The following is a 20,267-nucleotide window of genomic DNA, read 5'->3' on the forward strand; positions in this document are numbered from 1 at the left end:
ATCTTAAATGTTGATGCTTAGCCCATAACCAGTCAACTCCTGCCCCATGATTATTCAGCATTAAACTAATTCTTGTGACAATCACTTTTTAGGCATAGCCCCCTTTTCTATTATAATGTCAGTTTTAGATCACTAAGGGTGATGAGCTGTAGTGGAGTTAGACTGAGAGACCAGCCACAGCCTTTTCCAGTTGGCTTATGTGACCAATTGTTACCTTTATTCTTCATATCGGCAGTGTGATGGCCCTGTGGGCAGCAGCCCCAAGGGATGTACCATGGTATGGCAACATTGTCAAAGATGAGTCAACTCAATACTCAAGAGATGCCATAGTTGCCCTTTTTATGGATTAGCTCGGCAGTTTCCAAAATTAACATTTGCTCTGCAGCCTGACTGGTTTGTCCCTGATTACCTTTCCCTGCCATCACCTAAGTTCTGAGGCCTGCTTCCCCTCCTTTACCTGGCCTTGGTAGGAGCAGCCATTTCATCTTCTGGTAGAGTTAATATTGGCAGTAGCTAAGTTATCCAGACCTGACCAATGGTAAATGTGTCAGCCAGCAATACCACTTTGCCAGTCCAGGGGAGTCCTGGATATCTATCCACTATAGAAAGCACAGGCCAGGCTAGCTATTCTCCAAGTCCATTCCGTTTTTATCCTCCTTTTTATCCTCCTTCTCCAGACTTGTCCAGTTCCAGCTGCCCTATGCCTATTGCTGAGTCAGCCTTTTCTCTCACAGAGACATTTTCTCCCCCAGGAACTGTGCATGGTTGTCCTTCCTCCTATGTACTGCCATGCTCTCACTGACATCCCCCCCAGGGGGCTACTCCTTCTGCACCACTGCTGGCATGCCTAAGGTAAGGCCCATGTTCCACTGGTACTCCCTTCAAGCTGGATTGCCAGTGATAAGCAGCTATCAATGGAACTGTCATTTCCAGGTCCGTTCAATACAAAGATTCCTCCCCTCCTCAATCTATCAATCTAGTGATAGTGCAGGGACTGTTATGGAATTTTCTCACCTATAAGGGTTTTTCCATCAGTTTCAAGGGAAGCATTTTTTGCCACTAGCAAGGGAATCCACATGTGCAAAAGTTACTTCGGATTGTGTTCTGTGCGTAGTTGTGTATCTGAGAGCAAGGAAGCTTTCTGAAGAGAACTAGAATCACTCTCAAGTAAAGAAAGAAAGAAAGAAAGAAAGGAAGGAAGGAAGGAAGGAAGGAAGGAAGGAAGGAAGGAAGGAAGGAAGGAAGGAAGGAAGAAAGAAAGGAAGGAAGGGTGAAATCATATATGCATAATCAGCACTCAAATCAGCCCAGGACAGTGGGCTAACATTTAAATATGGTGCTTAACACAGCATGAAATATTCACCTGTGAAGCACAGCATATGCCTGGTCTCTCATTTAAACAAGATCTCCATGTCTATGCATACTGTGTTACCACTCCAGAAATATGTAGCCCAGGCAGTTGTACCCTTGTGCTAAAATTATATGTAGTGATGTGTGCCTTGAAAAAAACGTATCAGGGATATATCAGGGATTCAAAAAATATTGATATTCCTGCTTATTCCAGTTTCAAGTACTGGGTTTGGAACCAATTATTGGTGTCCATTATTCCCTATGAGAACCTTTCTGGAGGCCTGGAGAGTTGTTTTTTGAGCAAATAACCACCCAAATTGAAGCAGAGCTGCTGGTGCTTTTCTGATTGGCCCTGCCCCTACAGCTCCCGCCCTCTGTCCCTGGACTCTAGCCTCTTTGCTCTCAGACGGCTCAGTACCTGGAGTCAGCAGCAGGTAAGGGGAGAGCCCCTGGGCAAAGGGTCATGGTGGAGGCCTTGTTAATGAGGGCCTCTTGGCCTTCTACGCTGGACCTGCTGATGAGGGCCTCCCAGCCTGCTGACTGCTCATTAAGGTCTGCAAAGGAGCTGACTAGCTGACTGCTAAGGAGCTCTGTCCCGGGCTTGCTAACGAGCTGGCCAGCCCCCACCTGGCCCACTTGATATGGTTGCCAGCTGCCACCCAAGGACACCTTAAGCTTCCTGGCCAGGGGAGGGGAACTTCTCAAGGTCTGTTCTTAGGAATGGGCTTTGAAACTAGTAGTATTATAATTATTATAACCCAGGGATTAAAAAAAATTACATTCAGGATACTTCTGGGGAAAGATGGGAGGCGATCAAGGGCATAGAATGGTGGGATTAAGGAAAGCAACAAAAACAAAGGTGCACACCACATTTTTTTGAAAATGGGGAGCAAAGCATTATGGGAGGCTGCCTCCATCACACAGTGCAGAAAGCATGGCATGATTTTCATCCTGGGATATAAGAGGAGGAAACCCCAGATAAGGAAATGCTAGAGTCAACTCATAGCATCCAAAGGAAATTAAAAATGAGGCTAAAACAAGGTATGTCCCCTAATGCAAAAACAGTCCCACTCTCCCCTTCCTCATTTTTCCTGGTGCCGGATTATGAACTACAGTGTCCCTCCCAGGCAAAAAGACAGGCAGTTTTTAAAAGCAAGACTCAGCCCTGCAGCTTGTATTTATGATCTGATTATGGGAAGGGAGGTGTTAAAATCCAGTCTGAGTTGCCAGTTGGCCCTCCCTAGTCTGTGGAGTTAAATGACAAGCCATGAATCTTCCAATTCAAATGTTAACACTGACATTTATTTTAAGACACAGATGTTACATTTTATGATCTGAATATTCAAAGTGTGCCTTGAATTTTTAGCATATGTTCTAGAGTTTCTTTATATGCATATTATTCTGCCTAAGTCAAGCTACATCAGGTCAGCCCAAACTATCTTTATCTTAGGAACAAGACACTGAGCTCTTTGTGAACTGTTTTTTATGAACTGTGCTGCTTAGTCTCCCATAGTCCAAACCACCTTGATCTAGAATGAACAAAATCCAGCCCTTAACTGTAACTGTTGCTAGAAAGATCCAGGGCTATTGACAGCTACCATGCTCCCCCCAATTTCCTTTGGGGTCTCAGGGAATTAGGGCTGGGGCGAATATTCCCTTCTGGTGGCATGTCTCAGTATACGTGTGCCCTTGTTTCCTGAGCAGTGGGAGAATATAATCTGAAAATAATCCACTTAATTTGTTCTGACGAAAAAATTGGGAGCCGCTGACAACTGGTCATGTTCGTATCTGCAGTGGTCTATTCCATCATTTGAAGTCATAACATTCATTTCTTGTATTAGTCATGCTCGGATATGACAAAGAGACAGACATTTGGAAACTGACAATTCTATCTCAAGGCAGAGAGGTATTTACAAACCAGGCATTTGGTTGAGGCCAAGGGCAGTACCCCTACCATATGTATGGGCCCCACCCAGTCCCACACCTGGGGATCTCAATGTGTGCCCCCATCTTGATCCAGGCCAGAAAGGAAAACACCACCAACAGCAGGCCTTGGCTCATCAGAGTAATGATTTTTCAAAGGAATGACTATGGATTAAACTGTAAATTGATTTTGCTAGGATTTTTAAAGTTTTTTTATATGTTTGTAACTGGACTATTTTTATGCTTTGTTATAAGCCGTCCCAAGATCTATTGGAGAGGGTGCAGCCTAAAAGCCACAAAATAAATAATAAGTATATTTTACCAACTAAAATATCCTGGTAAAAAGCTTTGGCTAGTGCAGGTAGCAAAAGATGACTTACTCTATCCAGTGGCATGTTGGTATTTTGGAAAAATGGCTGCACAACAACAGCAAAATCTTCCCGCTTATCATAGCGACCGCCATTGATCATCATTGTGCTTCTCTCCTGTTTGAGAATGGAAGGTACAACACGAAAATATATGTCTGTCTCCACAAGTGGAAAACAGCCCTTGGGTGTGATAACACGGAGGCCTTTCTCCATTTTTCTCTCCAGTGTATAACTGTCAATTCAAAGTTGGGATGGGCAATTTGGTTAACATAAGCCAAAAAGTATACGAATCAATACTTCTCTCAGTGGGATCTGCTGTTTGGCATGCTTGGAGGCATTTAAAGGGACATCTAGGTTCCTTTAAATGCCTCAGAGCCTGAATTGATTCAGCCACACTCAAATTGACCAAATCCAAATTGCCACCCCGAATCATTTATTAGGGTGATTCTGATTGGCCAAATCCTGAAAGTACCAATTGTTATTTAGTGCACATGCCTGCTATGCTGGCTGCTGCTAAAGGACAAGGATCAGGAAGTTGGCCACTGAGGAGATGAAAAGCAAGCCAAAGATAACTTAACTACATCAACAGGCATTAGTGTGGGAGTTGTGCTGTCGCAATTTCTGTAATACAAGAGTTACTTACATAGGGGTTTTGTGAGGATCAAGAAGGAAAGGAGCTGATATTTTATTAGATCCTCGCAGATCATACAGGAAGCTTAAAAACCTAACTCTGTCACTGTCATCATCACCACATCTCAGATTTCTATGCTGCTTCTCTGCAGGGCACTTGAAGCAGTTAACCATAAAACCACTGAACACTTATAAAAATACAAAATCACAGCACTGTCAGTTAGTAAGACTAATTATTGTAAACTGTAATAACATAATAAAATGATTTCAGTTATGCTCAGTAGTGGAGGTGTCCAGCTGCAGTCCCAATCAAGGGCAAATGCCTTCCAGAAGAGATCTGTCTTCACTATTTTTATAAGACCAAAAGAGGCCCAACTGGTAGGGTGACCAGATGGCCTCTTATTAGAGGACATGTCCCCCCTTTTTCTGGTGTCTGTCTGCTTTTGAGCTCTTTTTAAACAATTGATGAAAATGTCCTCTTTTTAGGTTGGAAGGTTAGGAATGTTCCTGGTTAGTACCAATTATCACAGCTTAAATAGCAGGAGTATTTAAAATGAGGTCTGTCAAAGTGATCATTTGTTTGAAGTAGTCAGTTGGGAAATATGTCCTGTTATTTGCTTTTCAAATGGGGTTCCATTTCCAAAAAGACTGAAGGTGCCATCACCTCCTACTGTACCTCAGATAGTGGGGAAATACTCAACAGATGTCTGCTTTCCATGCAGAAAGTCCCTGATTCAATTCTTGGGCTCTCTAGTTAGAAAATGGTAGTAGCTTATGCAGGTAGTAGATTATGTAGAAGACCTCTATCTGAGATTTTGGAAAGCTGATGCCAGTCAAAGTAGACAGTATTTATCTTAATAGAACAATGGTTTCACTCAGGATGAGGCTTCATGTGTTCATATGAGGTCATACTATCAGTAAGTACTCTGCAAGTAGCTTTACTATGGTGACACATAGACTTCCCATGGGGGATGCAAAGATCTAAATCAATAGGTCCTTGCTTTACCTGAAAGTCTCTGTTAACCCTTTGCATTTCTTGCAGTTCAGCAGAATTTTCTTGAGGCTTTAGAAAGCATGGACACAGGCTTCTGAAAGACAGCAATATCCAAATCAACAGCAGTCCAAGATAGATAGTGCAGTTCAGTTAACAAGAGCTTACTAAGAAAAGAAATACCAGAGGATGATCTATGTCCCACAGTCAGTTGCCACGTTTGTGCAACAGCTGGGTAAATCTGGAATACACAGAGATTTCAGATTTTTAAATTTACTATGGTGTAATCAGGAATTTATCAGAAGATTGTATTTAGGCCTAATAAGGCCCTAAGGCCTTATTTATTTATTTTATTTCCTACATTTATATACTGCCCTCCCTTGTGGCTCAGGGTGGTTTACAGGGAACATGAAAACCATACAACAGATACAATAGAAGTTCAGTAACTGCATCCATCAACAATAACAGCAACATCAGCAACAGTTGAACATTTGATTAATTACTGTTTAACTGATAACGTTTTGACCATAACCCCGCAGATTAGTCAGGTCAGGATTGCCCCATTATGTTATTAATGGGTGGATTCTGGGGGTCCAATAGATGTTGTTCATTCGCTGACCTCAGCCAAATGCCTGGCAGAAGAGCTTCATTCTGTTGGAGCTGTGGAACTGGGCTAGCTCTGACAGTGCCTAGATCTCCTCTGGAACCTAATTTCACCAAGTGGGTGCCAGGACAGAGAATAATCTGGCCCTGGTTAAGGCCAAGTGTGTTTCACTAGGGCCAGGGATCACCAGCCAGTTGGAGTTGGCTGAGCGTAGTGCTCTTTGAGGAGTGTAGGCAGAGAGAGGGTCCCTCAGGTGCACTGGACCCAGACCCATGCAGCTGTTGGATGTGGGCCCTCCAAGGTGTTCCTGTGAGAACCCTTACTGCTGAGTTTTGAACCAGTTATAGCTTCCAGATCAGGGATAAGGGTAGGCCCACGTAGAGCAAATTGTAGAAATCCAGTCTAGCGGTCACCATCACATGGATCACTGGTGCCAAGTAGGGTGCTAGTTGTTTGCTTTGGCACAGGTGAAAAAATTCCAATTGTGCTACTCTTGTGATCTGTGCCTCCATGAATGAAATTGGAGGGAGGATCATACCCTGTAGACTAGCGATCCCCAACCTGTGGGCTGCGGACCACATGTGGGCCTTCGACTAATTGGAGGTGGGCCCCGAAGGACACCTTCTCCCCACTGATTTGTCATTGTCATGAGTTAAAATTTCCATGAAAATAAAATGTTCCTTATGTTCATTGTTGTGGTGTGTCTGTATCTTATTTTGAAGGGATGTTTAAACATTACCATAGCGATCAGAGACCGTTAGGGCAGTGCTTGAGAGTAGAGGAGTAAACTATCCCCCCCACCGGGCCTCAGTAAAAGGCGTTGTGTGGCCCCCGGCATTGAGTGGTCCCCGGCGTTGAGTGGTCCCTGGTGATAAAAAGGTTGGGGACCACTGCTGTAGACTACCACAACTGCAGGTCAGTTGTCTCTCTCTCATTGCTATCTTTTGTCTGGGACCCCGGAGAAAGGAGATCAGCCATTGGAGGGCTGTCTGCTGTATTGTGGTGTTGGCAAAGTGGTGAGCTAGGAGCTCATGGTCGACTATGTCAAACGCTGCTGTGAGGTCAAGTAACACAAGCAGCATTGACCCGCTCTAGTCCAGTTGGTGATGGAGATAGTCTGTTAGGGCACCCAGTGCTGTTTCTACCCCATGGCTAGGCTGGAAACCTGACTAGGATGGATCTAGGATTGAAGTTTTGTCCAGGAATGCTGATATTTGGTCCATAGCAGCCCTTTCCACCACTTCCCCCAGGAACGCTAGATGCAAAGATCCAGAAGTGTTAAGTCACTGTGGATGAGACTATGTTACCAATATCTGGAGAGAAAGCAGGGAATCCAAAACTAATCTCACTCAAATGGCTGCAACTCCAACAAAAATCAATGCTGGCTGCTTCTATATGAGTAAAAGAAAAACTGAACCCAATATCCTCATTATAATTAGAGCATCGGCTGCCTCACAGCTCAAAAGTTCAATAATATCTGACAAGGGACAGGTTTTTAAGCCTGTAGCGGCTGCTTTATGAATAACAAGGATATCGATGAACCCTAAAAATAGCATACAGTAGAGACTGACATATGATCTGTTCACTTACAGCCCTGAAAGAACACATCCGGATGCTTCCCTTTCTATCTGACGCAGTCCCGTGAGCTCCATTATCTCTACCACATTGACAAAGGCCCGAGGGAGCTGCAGGGATGATAAGAACCAGGTATATTGAGGCACAGTTCACAGGGCAACACAGAGAGCCTATTCACAGAAAATATCAGTCTTCATGACATGAGCCAGGAAATATGGAAAGGCTAGTGACAATGGACTTTGTTGGTATAATATAAGTACATAGCCAAAACTCTAGCCAGGGACAGGAGGCCTCTAGAATGCACAGCTCTATATGTCTACATTTAAAACTAAATTTAATAGTCTTGCTTGGTGATCACTAATAGGGAAAAAAGGCATACTCTTGAGTTGTGGGTTTTCTGGGCAATGTGGTTGTGGTTGCCAGGAACTGTGCCTGGTATCTTCAGAGGGCTGGGATCTCTCTATGCCAAAATTCCCATCTTGCTGTGTCCTACTTCTGAAGATACCAGTCCCAGGTACTGGTGAAATACCAGAGGTTAAAACTACCAGACATGGCCACACAGCCTGGAAAACCCACAACAACCAGTGAAAGCCTCCATCAATTCATAGCCTGAGCTTTGTCACAAACTGCTAGAATTAAATGTTGATCAGGAATTTTTTTTGTCATAGATGTTTCTGTCCTTTAGATGAATCCTTTGCATCTGAATGATCTGCTCTTTAACAATCTGATTTGAATTGACAATGACCTGAGTTGATTCCCTACATTTTTCAAATAGTCTCAGTTCCACTAGTTTGTTTTCTAGATCCCCTCTCTCCTTTAAAAAGATCCTTAATGTGAAACATCCTGTCCAACAAAATCTGGCACACTGGTTATTGTTACTTAGCCATCTGTATTCGCCCTCTGGCTTTATGGCATGGAGGGAGTTTTCAGGTCAGAGTGCAATGACTGGTAGAATCTGAGACTGTAATTTCAGTTTTGCCTGCTCCTTGCTTTAATGCATGCGAGTCTAACATTTATAGTTGAATGCAGGGATCCTCTGTGTGGTGACCATGTTTTTCATTCCCCAAACAAAAGAGCCAGTTCTGACTTTCCCTCCACCTCAAGGGAATGGGAGGTTCTTTGGAACAGCCCAGAAGGCAACAGTTTTGTGCTTGCAGATAGCACTGACTCAAGAAACCTGCCTCCATAACAGGAGGATTCTTAGCTTGGAACTTCCCAATATTTTGCAAGCCTCAGGATCCATGGCCATCCCTGTTATCAAGATTCTGAAGGTTTCATAGGCTCAATAGGATTTGAGATCCCTGCTTTAAAGACTGAAGCTGGATGAAAGGGCATAAATGAAGACAAACACTATCAGAGCCAATATCTCCAGCCATCTGCTTGGCACTGAAGTTTTTCACAAGCAGCACATTGTTTTGTGCCTGATTCTCTGGTTCAAGTAATAATTATTAGTTAACATGTTCCAGGGACTGAGTTCTGATTCAAATTAAGCCCCGCATAGTATATGTGTGTCAATGAAGCTACTAATCAATATTGCAGAATTATTAATGATCCTGATGATGGAAAGAAGTGTCTTACAGTATGAGGTAAGGCAGTTAAGGCTCAGTGAGTGAGGAATGTTAAAGTCTTACATTTGACACTGATTGTATCACTTTTCAGTCATTCCTAAAATGAACATTTACATGGGAAGAGATTACAGGGGAACTAATTACTCATTTTATTGTTCCTGGATACAATATTATGACCAAGACCTTTCATTCACTGTACCCAGCCCATATATTTGCCTCCAGTTCTGACACTAGTAAAAGCGATCCCATGGATCTCATGAATGCCCACCATTATGATGGCCTAGTGGTAAAGAAAACGATTGCAACCTTCTGGTTGATCATATAGTTATTGGGGATTGGCTATAATTCTACGTCCTATCCTGGTTCAAGTCTTTGGTTCTGACCAGGCAGAGAAAATGGCCTGTTCCTCTCTGTAATGTAGTTTTTAATAAACCTTCTCAAAAAAACAAAGTTTATTTTATAACTGAATCTTTATCAAGGCTAGAGAAATGGAAGAAGATTGTGTTTATGTAAACAATTGGAGGTTGCGGGGGAGGGGGGGAAGCATGCAAGCAGCTTTTAGGGCCTGTCAGCAGTTCCTGGAAGGTTGGTGTAAGGGTTGCAGGATGTTCCCGGGAGGTAGAAAGCCCAGGCTATTGGTTCATCCTGCAAGGCATCATCTTTTTCCACCTCCAAGGGAATGGTATTTATCCATGATGTAATCCTATTGTTCTCTGCACAGATTTGGGAACTCCCATGTGTCTATATTACTTCTGTGTTAAAAATATTAAAAAGGCTTTTCTCTCAGTGTGATTTATTGGGGCTGGGCAAAAGAACCCTAATTTGGCTGTTTGGCTATCAATTATGTCAAAATTGATCCTTAGTAAGATTATACTTGCCTGGCTTTTGTTAAGCATCATACATTTAATTGCAGTCCAAGAGACTTAATGCAAAAACGAAGACTTAAATTAATGGGACATTTTGGATGGAGCGTGGCAGGAGCGGTTGAGACAAATGTACTCATAGTGTCTAGATATTATCTTTAACAGAAGCTCAAGTACCAGATCTTTTCCTGTCCCAAGCCACAGGTCCTTCCCCCTTTTTGCTTTCCACTGTATTGCCACATTCTGTAGACCTACTCTCTTTCCTCAGCTGCTGTACAGATGTCCACAAGAAGGCACAATCGAAGCATAGAAGAGGGTGGACACTGTGCAGAATCAGCAGTCTGCTGTTAGAGGCCATCTAACTGCCATCTGCTGCCAGAGGAAGAAGCTTTCAACTACACAAAGGGTACCAGGAGTGGAATCCTACAAGCTTTTCCATGGGAGACAACCATACTGAGGAGACCAGAGCAGGATTCTGAGTTAGTCTGTTTAGGGTTGCTCTCCAAGTTATCTGAGATGAAGATAACCCTGCATTAGTTTCTCACAATTTTCCTGGTCACAAGGTATCAGAGTCATTTGATTACCCTTCCTATGTGACTGTACCAGTGCCAGCTATCTGAAAGAAGTGCTTGAATGAAACATGACCGTGGAAAATTTGTCAGGGGCGAGAAATATGTACACATGGTTGCCAAGGACTCAACCTTCTAGAGTGTCTTAAAATCTTACCTCTGCGTAAAGGATATCAAGGGAGTCTTGGAGGTGTTGTACATATTTTCCCACTGAATAAGTGTCCTGCAGAAAAAGAACACCAGATTATCTATTTTCAGGAGCACATGAAAAACTGAAAATGACAACCACCTGCCCCACTACAGAAACCAGACGGGCCCATGGCATAGCCTCTGACTCAAAGATTCCACATGAGGACATGCCTTCAACTCAGGGTGATATTTTTGTAAGAAAGTATTACTCAATTAATTTCCAGTTGCAGCATATACATTACTTACCTTGCATGTGGCTATTAGACTCCTTTACACATATAGCCGTATTTTGAAAACAGAGACACGCAATTTGATATCTGAATAAGTTAAATCAGCAATATTTTATTTGGATTGCTTTATGTCAATCCTCACTGGATCCAGGTGCAAGAACTTATATCAAGCTCACAGTGCAAAACATGATTCAAAATTCTCCTTCTTATCAGGGAATACCTGAGATGGAGGCAGCTACAGACTTGAGTGAGTAAAGTGAACCTTCTGAGGCCAAACACAGCTCCCCCTCGCCTGTCCTTCTCCTCCATCTTGGCTCACAATCTTGCAATGAATACGTGAAGCAGCCAATAAAGTTCTGCTTACTAGAAGCAGGCCCAAGGAACAGTGACCTATTGTGGTTCATCTGGTGGCCACAAGCATGTACAGTCTCTCTTAACCCAGTATAAATACAGGTGCAACACACACATGTTCAAAAATAAACACCATGTGAAATAATAATAATAACAATAAAAAACAGGCCAACAAAAACTCTATAGCAACTGGCCTTCATAACAAGGCTTATCATTCCTGGCTGGTTTACAACATGACATTGAAATGGCCTTAAAATCACCATAGCAACCAAAATGTCATTGGACAATACTGGAAGAACACTAATTTCCAAACAATCAAATAAAAAGTGAAGCTGAATCTTACCACTTGCATACTAAGCTAACTGTACTTCCAGGGAGATGGTACATACCCTGTCTAAGCAATATTGACACAGGTCATTGCGTCCAATTAAAATGGTGACTAGCTTCCAATCTTCCTTGTAGTTGATATCCTAGTGAGACATAAGAGAAATTGAGTACAATAGTGTAGAGGACTTGTTTGGAAGAGCTGAGAAAGGCTTGAGTGATATGGTTAAATGGCTTCAGTCAGGTCTCATAGATTTTGCTGCCTGGAGCTGTTAGAACTGAATTATTACAGAATTGTGACAGAGTATGGAAGAGTTCATAACACAACAGTGTGATTTAATGTATGGTTAGTGCAATTGTCTGAACACAGACCAGTCCTCTAAGTCCGTCAAATAATTAGGAAATATGAAAACCAAGATCTGAAATCATAGTTTGAAATTGGTTGATTAAACCCAGTGAGTCTTATCTATTATTTTGTGAAATGTACAAACATACACACCCCAGCATAGTCCTGGGTTATTCCTTAGTAGCATTCTCACATACTCCCAGGCTAAAGCAATAAAGCTAGCACTTACCAGGGCAAACTAGGATCTGAATGCTTGTCTGCAGCCCTAAACGTGGTGCCATAGAGTATCTACTGTTAAAATATGCTGCAGTTTCATGTTCTGTCTACCAAGCCAATGCCTTTATTGTAGAATACCAGGCAGAAGCACTTGAAGACACAAATAATTCCCACTGAAGGGAAAAACCTGGCTGAACATGAATCCACTAGACAATGTTTCTCATGTTTCAACATGGTCATTTAAGTTGCAAGCAAATCGAATTGCCTGAAATGCCAAAAGATCTTCCCTTTCTTTGCAACAGTTTTTTCAAGGATATGTTCCCAAAGAGGGAAGTGGTATAGGCTTGTTTGCATGATCATTGCCATATGAAGGGCTCAGTCTGGACCCTGATTTTGTTCATCATCCCCTCCTTTTTCTAGATGGCCTTCATTTAATCAGACACCATGAGGACTGCTTTCTCTACACTACACACAAATTTTGTCAGACCTTTCCAATGATCTAATAAAGCTACATAATCTATGCAAATCAAACCAATCTGCAATATTTAATTAAGATCACACAGTGGAGATGGACTGTGAAACTTGAGTCTCCTTGTGGCAGAATTTGTAAGCCACAGACAGAGAAACTGCCGGGCTCTGGTTACAGCAATCGTACCTGAACCGCACAAAGAAATCCACTTTCATGTGGGATTGAGACACGGTGCGACCTTTGCATTGTCTATAATGGGAAGAAAGAGGATCTAAAGCAAATTTGTCTATTCTGGTTGAGTACTGGGGGCTGTCATGAGGTGGATTTCATGAAAGAGTTGTAGCAAAAAGCTAGACTTTATCTGCCTTTGGCAATGCAAGCCACTCCTGTTCTCCCTCTAAAGGGAGAACATTCATGGCTGCGCCGGGCTTGGTTAACATAAGCTCTTGCTGCAGGGTTCTGCTACACAGAACGCTTCAGTTCCGAAAGGATTTTGGAGCTGGCAGCTGAAGACAGGACAGGGAATGTTCTCCATTTGCACTGGGGCAGAGGCAAGCAGCGCAGGATGCATTGGTCATTACTGGCTGGGAATTCCTGCCAAATGACTAGGACTAAGAATGGCAAAAGGAAAAGGGATGCCCAAAGGAGCGGGTCCTGGGATAAATGCAGACGTCCCAAGATAGGTGACTGAGCTTAGTGGAGGCCAGCAGCTGCTGAGCCTACGTCATTGCCAGTCAACAATAGGGGCTGCTGAGAGCCGTAGCTCAGTGGAAAACATTCTGTAACATGCAGTACAAAGAGAGGAATGGATGGACAGCTATTTTTAGAAGAGCGAGTTTACATAACAACCATCGTCGTCATTGGTGAATCTGTCCTGAAGAAACCAAAGGGCTGGGGATCACTAATGGGGGCTGAATTCTTGCCTCATTAATAGGATTTGTTTCCCTGGACCTTGACTTCAGTTCACATTCACTTCAAAGGGGTGCCTGAGGTGCTTCAACGTCATTCCCCTCCGTTTCAGAAGGCCAGGATCAGGGTCGCCTGAACCTGGGAGCCATTCTGGCTTTTGTTCAAATGTCAGTGTTTCCAGTCAGCTGCTCCCTGAGACGGGCGAAATGCAGAGAGGGAAACAGATTGCTGATGCTGATCCTCATATTAACGGAGATGACTAATAATATACAAAAACCAACACCTGTTGCCAGACTCCGGGCTCTAATTGTTTTTTTAGGGTCACGGAAAGTGATCTGTCAGTGCTTTGAGACGTTCTAAAGGCCCCAGGCCAAGAAATAGGTTTAGTCCGTATTTTGGGAAAGAGTAATAACATAGTAAATGTACCCTTTTGCCTCTTCAATTCCCCTGCAAATCTAACCAGAATAAGTTTTTAAAAGGCTCGCAGTGCTTCTGAAAGATGCTTAGACGTTCCTCTCCAGGAAAGTGAGTCCTGCAGATGTGGGTCCGCCTGCTGGCAACACGTCCTGACCTGCTGCATGGGCAACACTGCTAAGAAGACACTCCCTATCAGAGCCAGAAGTCATGGTGACAGCACACAAGGGCACAGGACTGGGGCCTTTAGATCCATTCTGCTAGCAGAGGCTTTACAGGTCCTGAACAACAGCTCAGATTGCATGTAGGATGTACTCCTTGCATTACAGGAACCACAGGCCTTTTAGATTACTGCGCCAGAGACTACTGGATATTAAGAGAGAAGTTTTGCACTCCCTTGCAAATAGTGTAGTGCTGGTTGATGGGGCTCCAGCTCCGTGTATTCCATCTTAAGTCTCCTCAAGTCTGCAGACCTTTTAATGCTCACATGGTTCAACATTCTGCCTTCAGCAAGCCGTCATGGCAGATTTCGGAGAGCTCATCAGCAGGAGAGACATTGTCCACCCAGTGCCAGGGCTCCGGAATGGTCACCTCTTGCTATACTGTAGCTTTTATACTGAGTTGAGGATTTCCATAATTATTCTCCTCCTACATAAATATCAGGGTTGCCCAGATGAGGAGCTGGTCATATATATTACCCATCAAGGAATCTGGGTGTCTTCTCTCTGTGGGTTGGTTGTGCATGATCAAGAATAATTTTATCTTTATTCTATTGAAGTGTATGGTCATCCATTGGTGTGCTTTCAGGTATGCATATTTGTGTTAGCTATGTCCTATTTTAGATTATTTAGTATCTATACAAAAGTTTCTAATAAAGATTCTGAAATGCATCAATTGCATGTAAAAGACAACTGGAGCACTGCCATCTATAGGTGCTGAGGCTGCTGAAGGGCCACTAAGACAGACCTGTGTATCAGGCTTCATCACATCACAACCCAGCTTTTGAGGTTCCAAAGCATACATCTTCCTCAGACTCCAGCATCATATGGGGCATTGTTAGGGAATGGGTTACTGTATCTATTTCTGTCCCTTCCCAAACAGGTAGGACTGAAATCACATTTACTAATTGGGTGCAATTTGTGGGCAGAGTTTGAATATGCACAGAGAGCAAAGCACCAGGTTGCTTACAGAATAAAACAGTTTTGATTAAGAAGAGAAACAACTTTGTGTAGAAAGAGAGAGAGACCTAACTGTCCTATATTTTTTCTACAGTCACTCTTCTGTTCAACTTCTGGAGTCAAGCAGGGGGGAAGAGGTGGAATTCTCCCATTAAGCCAATCAGGACACTGGAAGAGATAGTTTGACAATCATTAGGAAGTTCCTATTCTAACTATGCTAAATACGCAGCTCCTCCAAAGCCCCCTGCAGGACATTTTATATTCTGCTCAGTTATGCACACAACAGATCTTGCATTCTTCAACACAATTTAAAGCAGGCAAGAAGGACACAGTAGGTCCAGATTCCTTGGCCCTCAAACTCTCTGGTAGACCTACAGCCTCTCCACAGTTTGAACCATAGGAAACATCATCCAGAAACATGGCAGAAGCCAGGTGCATACAAATGTTAATTTTAAAGGAATCATGAATTAGACATTATGTTTCAAACAAGTCGCAGCAGAAATTCCTCAAAAGAACATAGACAGATCACAACAAAATATGAAACACAATCTGAGAATCTATTGCATCACTTTTGTTATCCCAAATCCAAAGTGTCACCCAGAGGTATTACTGCCTAGATGGTTGAGAGTGGATCCTCATTCATGCAACTTTCTGACCTGCCTGGCTGACAATTTCATTTATCACATGGTAGATGAACCCACAAGAGGTTCAGCCATACTGGACTTAATACTGACCAACAGGCAAGAGTTGGTGGATGAGGTGAAGGAGGTGGGGACCCTAGGGGGAAGTGACCATGTCCTCATAGAATTCCTTTTGAGATGGGGAGCCAAGGAAGCTTGTAGCCAGACGTGGATGTTGGATTTTCGTAGGGCAAACTTTAATAAACTCAGAGACATGATGAGTGTCATACCATGGATGAGAATGCTGGAAGGGAAGGGAGCATGTGAAGGGTGAGTGCTACTCAAACAAGAGCTATTGCATGCTCAATCAATGACTATCCCAGAAAGACGAAAACACTGCAGGAGCTCTAAGAAGCCTATTTGGATGAACAGAGAACTTCAAGAGGAACTAAGAAAGAAAAGGGAAATGTTCAGGAAATGGAGGGAAGGACAGAGCTCTAAAGAAGAGTACCTACAGGTTACTAGGCACTGTATATCAATCATCAGAAAGGCCAAAACTGAGAGTGAGCTAAGATTGGCCAGGGAAGCCCATTGTAACAAGAAAAGATTTTTCAGTTATGTGAGGAGCAAACGTAAAGTAAAGGAGGCAATAGGTCCACTGTTGGGTGCGGATGGACAAACTCTAACGGAGGATGCAGAGAAAGCAGAAAGGCTTAGTGCCTATTTTACATCTGTTTTTTCCCACAGGTCAAAGTGTTTAGGCACATCTAGAGATGGCCGTAGCCAAAGGATAGTGTCTGGGTGGCAGGTTAACATGGATAGAGAGTTTGTCGAGAGGCATTTAGCTGCACTGGATGAGTTCAAATCCCCTGGTCCGGATGAAATGCACCCGAGAGTGCTCAAAGAACTTTCCAGAGAACTTGCACAGCCCTTGTCCATCATCTTCGGGACCTCTTTAAGGACTGGAGATGTCCCGGAGGACTGGAAGAGAGCAAACGTTATTCCGATCTTCAAAAAAGGGAGGAAGGATGATCCAGGAAACTACAGACCAGTGAGTCTGACCTCTGTTGTGGGGAAGATAATGGAGCAGATATTAAAGGGAGCGATCTGCAAACATCTGGAGGACAATTTGGTGATCCAAGGAAGTCAACATGGATTTGTCTCCAACAGGTCCTGCCAGACCAACCTAGTTTCCTTTTTTGACCAAGTAACAGGTTTGCTGGATCGGGGAAATTCGGTTGATGTCGTTTACTTGGATTTTAGTAAAGCTTTTGACAAGGTTCCCCATGATGTTCTGATGGATAAGTTGAAGGACTGCAATCTGGATTTTCAGATAGTTAAGTGGATAGGGAATTGGTTAGAGAACCGCACTCAAAGAGTTGTTGTCAATGGTGTTTCATCAGACTGGAGAGAGGTAAGTAGCGGGGTACCTCAGGGCTCGGTGCTCGGCCCGGTACTTTTTAACATATTTATTAATGATCTAGATAAGGGGGTGGAGGGACTACTCATCAAGTTTGCAGATGACACCAAATTGGGAGGTCTGGCAAATACTCCGGAAGTATCCCCCCCACCGTAGATGAGGATGCGGAGAGCAAATGAGTAGGCTACGCCATCGCTGTTACAATTATTGTAAATCATTGGTTTTTATTGTCATTTTATGGTTTTAGGGGACGGGTTTATGTAAGCCGCCTCGAGCCTTCGGGGGGAGGCGGGGTATAAATATAAATATAATAATAATAATAATAATAATAATAATAAAAGATAGAGACAGAGTTCAACGAGATCTGAACACAATGGAAAAATGGGCAAATGAAAACAAGATGCAATTTAATAAAGATAAATTTAAAGGTCTGCATCTGGGTCAGAAAAATGAAAAACATGCCTACTGGATGGGGGATACGCTTCTAGGTAACACTGTGTGTGAACGAGACCTTGGGGTACTTGTGGATTGTAAACTAAACATGAGCAGGCAGTGTGATGCAGCGGTAAAAAAGGCGAATGCCATTTTGGGCTGTATAAACAGGGGAATCACATCGAAATCACAAGATGTCATAGTCCCATTGTATACGGCACTGGTCAGACCACACCTGGAGTACTGTGTGCAGTTCTGGAGGCCTCACTTCAAGAAGGACGTAGATAAAATTGAAAGGGTACAGAGGAGAGCGACAAAGATGATCTGGGGTCAAGGGACCAAGCCCTATGAAGATAGGTTGAGGGACTTGGGAATGTTCAGCCTGGAGAAAAGGAGGTTGAGAGGGGACATGATAGCCGTCTTTAAGTATTTGAAAGGTTGTCACTTGGAGGAGGGCAGGATGCTGTTTCTGTTGGCTGCAGAGGAGAGGACACGCAGTAATGGGTTTAAACTTCAAGTACAACGATATAGGCTAGATATCAGGAAAAAAATTTTCACAGTCAGAGTAGTTCAGCAGTGGAATAGGCTGCCTAAGGAGGTGGTGAGCTCCCCCTCACTGGCAGTCTTCAAGCAAAGGTTGGATGCACACTTTTCTTGGATGCTTTAGGATGCTTAGGGCTGATCCTGCGTTGAGCAGGGGGTTGGACTAGATGGCCTGTATGTCCCCTTCCCACTCTATGATTCTATGATTCTAATTATTTTAAACTAATGTTAATCTATTTTTTTATATATTGTATTTTATATATTGTATGCTATGTTTGTAATTGTACACTACCTTGAGCCCGCTCACTGAGAAGGCAGTATAGAAATCAACCAGACCTGATACCCACCTTGTCTTGAGGCTTTAAGTTGTGCAGCGCAGGGGATTTAACCCTTTCTCCTAACTTCAAACTCCCCCTACCTTCTGCCTCCAGTTTGCCTCATAGGAATGCCTTTTAAATGCCTATTCAGTACATCACAGGAAAAATATCAATTATGGGGAGTATGAATAACTGTGGACTACAAAAATGGTGCCAAGGAAATGGCCAGATCCCATGACAAGGCTTCAGTCTGAATTAGCTCCCTTTCTCCTCTCTAACACATGTTTATCCTGCCCTTCCTCCAAGGAGTTCATGGCATCATGCATGGTTCTCCCCTTCTCAATGTCATCTCAACAACAGCCAGGTTGAGAGTCACCCAAAATCAGCCACGGGCTTCATGGCTGAGTAGGGATCAGAGCCTCAGCTTCGCCACAGTGATGATTCAACTTTTTTTAAAGTTTCCAAATGTCACAGAACCACTTTAGGAACTTCTAAGGGAGAAGGAAACAGAGTCCTCTTGGTTTTTCCTTTTTCTAGGATTGATCCATAAAAACCCTCTTGTGAGAGAAAATGACTTTTCCTTGGGAAGGTGAGTGATTGTTCCCAATCCTTCCCTCCAAGGCAGATTCCTGCATCCCTCAGAAGCTATTCTGAGGGTAATTTTGAGAGGAGGAAACATGAGGAACTGCAGATGAGGAAAAATCAGCACATACACCACCCCCATGTCAGCAGAAATGCCTTCTGGATCCCAATCACATTACATGTTCAGGATCACACTGGTGTCGATATGGTGGATTTTGAACAACTTTGCCCATAGCCAGTGATGTGCCTGATTTGCTTATGCTATTGCTCTGATAGCATCTTTCTGTAGTGCTCTTGACCTCTGCTTCTTGTACCCTGTCGTGCAGGTCAGATGAGATTATCTAAATAGGGAAGGACTGACTCCAGCACTGTGTCTCTGTGTGTCCTTTCGATATTTTCCCCACTTCAGGTTGTTAAAATTTATTATGAACAGCAAAGTAGAAAATGTAGCCCAATTTACATCTATAAAAACATCAACAGTAGTTGGCAATGCAAATCCTTCAGGCGGACAGGAGCCTAAGCTATCTCCTTCACCCTTCTTTGCACAAACACATATAATGCAATACATCAACCAGCAGAACACCACCAACTCCTTATAATGACCTGAGATCTTAATCCCCATCATCCACTTTTACATTCAACAAGTTTAAGAAATACAGAACATGGCTTTCCTCTTTTAAAATGGCAACAGTAGAGAGGAGGAAGCAGTTTCAGGCAGCAAAACCAAGTTGTGGTTGAAGCATTAAACCTCCTCTCCTCTCCCGGCCCTGAGACAAACTGAGACCACATGAGCCTTAAGGACCTCAAAATGTGTTTTATTATCTTGTTGGTGTGAGTCTTTAAGTCACTCACAGAGTGAACTGCAGCCTTTTCTCACCAGGTTTCCACTTACCGGACTGCTTTTCATGAGCTCTACCAGTTCAAGGGCTTGGGCTGAGAGATTCCTATGGAGACAGGAAAGGAGACCATGCATGAATAGGGTTGCCAACTCTGATTTAGTAATTTCCTGGAGATTTGGAGGGTGGCGCCTGGGAAAGGCAGGGCTTGAGGCAGGGAGAGATCTCAGCAGAGGAATATAGTGCCTTAGACACCACCTCCCAAAATAGCCACTTTTCCCAAAGAAAATATCTCTGCAGCCAAGAGATATGTTGCAATAGAAAAAATTCAATAGTCCAGTAGAACGTTAAAGACTAACAAGATTTGTGGCAGGGTATGAGCTTCTGTGAGGCATGGCTCATTTTTAAAGATACAGCTAGAATGTGAGTCCATCTGTCCTTATATCTGGA

General features: G+C 43.2%; 1 protein-coding gene across 1 annotated transcript in view; it reads right to left on the minus strand.

Moving 5' to 3' along the window:
- The window catches only part of PLB1 (phospholipase B1), a 175,495-nt gene that overhangs the window by 15,831 nt on the left and 139,397 nt on the right, over window positions 1–20,267 (minus strand). The window contains exons 49-54 of the mRNA XM_077341488.1: window positions 19,874–19,925; window positions 11,601–11,681; window positions 10,599–10,664; window positions 7,457–7,551; window positions 5,278–5,359; window positions 3,654–3,758 (exon numbers count right to left, since the gene is read on the minus strand). Of these exons, the coding sequence (XP_077197603.1) occupies window positions 3,654–3,758; window positions 5,278–5,359; window positions 7,457–7,551; window positions 10,599–10,664; window positions 11,601–11,681; window positions 19,874–19,925 (481 nt within the window). The remainder of the gene's footprint in view (window positions 1–3,653; window positions 3,759–5,277; window positions 5,360–7,456; window positions 7,552–10,598; window positions 10,665–11,600; window positions 11,682–19,873; window positions 19,926–20,267) is intronic.

The sequence above is a fragment of the Paroedura picta genome, chromosome 1 (genome assembly GCF_049243985.1).
Source record: "Paroedura picta isolate Pp20150507F chromosome 1, Ppicta_v3.0, whole genome shotgun sequence".
NCBI classification, from domain to species: Eukaryota; Metazoa; Chordata; class Lepidosauria; order Squamata; family Gekkonidae; genus Paroedura; species Paroedura picta.